Below are 1,246 nucleotides of genomic sequence, written 5' to 3'. Positions count from 1 at the left end.
CTTAGGTCTAATGTAATTNTATTATGCAACAAGATTCTGCTGCAGCCCTAAATACTTTGCCCTCGTTATTCTGCTGGTGGCTACTAGCTGGGGTCCATTGAAATACCATCTGTCTTATTAATTTTTCCATTTACATTACTATTCTGGAAAGTGCTTAAAATCCAGACATTCTGCAAAAAAATGAAATAAATAATAAAACCACCATAAGCTTTAAATTATAGTTGCTAAAAAGTAACTTGAGTTAATAATTTTGGTTATAATTTATTATTTGACATTTCGGTAAATTAGTTTTCATTACGGTAAATAGACAACCCATTTATTTCCGTTGTAGGCCTAATAAACATGGCGGCTACAGAGAAAACATTTCCTAATAATGAAAATTGGATGGGTGAAATTCCAGTCAATTTACATGAAACTCCATTAAACCAATTAGCAATTCCAGGTGAGTTACTACCTTTATTTGTATCCTATAAGTTCTCACTGTCATACACTCGCTGAATTTACAGTGTAATAACATTAATTTATAGAAAGGGGCGTGGTTATCACAGGGACTAGATTTGTTCTCGTCTTCAAGATGTTCTTTTTATACACCCACATGAAATGGGGCGCGAAATTGCCGTCACCAATGTCCGTCCGTCCACAATTGCTCGCACAATTCTTGACTGATTTTGACACAACTTGATATGATTGTAATCACCCAAGGGTGAACCCTACTGAAAATCAGAGGAATCGAAAAATATTCAGTATGAGTTATTGCCCTTGTTCTTGAAATGCTCAAAAACACTCTAGAAGGTGCAATTCTTGGCAAATTTTGATCAAATTAGGTGTGAGTGTTTATCACCCAAGGATGAACCCTATTGAAAATCAGAAGAATCAATTTTTAGCTTTTTATGCAGATGTTCTGACGATTTTTGATAAAAATGGGTTTATATTATTTTTGTAGATACTTGAGTAATAGCCTATTTTCAAAGTAAAAAGTGTTTTTTTATTTTTTCCATCAAACCTATGGCATTATTTTAATGAGAATTGGACTTGCAGCTGCACAAACAGTACTATTTGCTCTGCTCAGACTTAAAGTATTTACTTGACTCATTTTCTATACATAATGACATCTGTAGGAATATTTTGTTATTACAACAGGAACTTGAGAAGTGCGGTGACCCCCCCCACCCGCCCCCAAGTCAACCTGAGGTTAGTTCTACTTCTTCTTCAATTTTATTTCAGGTTCACATGATTCAGCATCTTT

At 34.5% G+C, this 1,246-nt stretch overlaps 1 protein-coding gene across 1 annotated transcript in view; it reads right to left on the bottom strand.

Annotated features, from left to right (window-relative positions):
* Positions 1 to 316: 316 nt before the first annotated feature.
* The window catches only part of LOTGIDRAFT_158454 (hypothetical protein), a gene marked incomplete at both ends in the record, with an annotated part of 1,970 nt that continues 1,040 nt past the window's right edge, over positions 317 to 1,246 (bottom strand). The window contains one exon of the mRNA XM_009051610.1: positions 317 to 349. Coding sequence (XP_009049858.1) covers positions 317 to 349 — 33 coding nt within the window. The remainder of the gene's footprint in view (positions 350 to 1,246) is intronic.

Source organism: Lottia gigantea (assembly GCF_000327385.1).
Source record: "Lottia gigantea unplaced genomic scaffold LOTGIsca_17, whole genome shotgun sequence".
NCBI lineage: Eukaryota > Metazoa > Mollusca > Gastropoda > Lottiidae > Lottia > Lottia gigantea.
The sequence above is the reverse complement of the archived record's forward strand: the minus strand, read 5'-3'. Positions and strand labels throughout refer to the sequence as shown.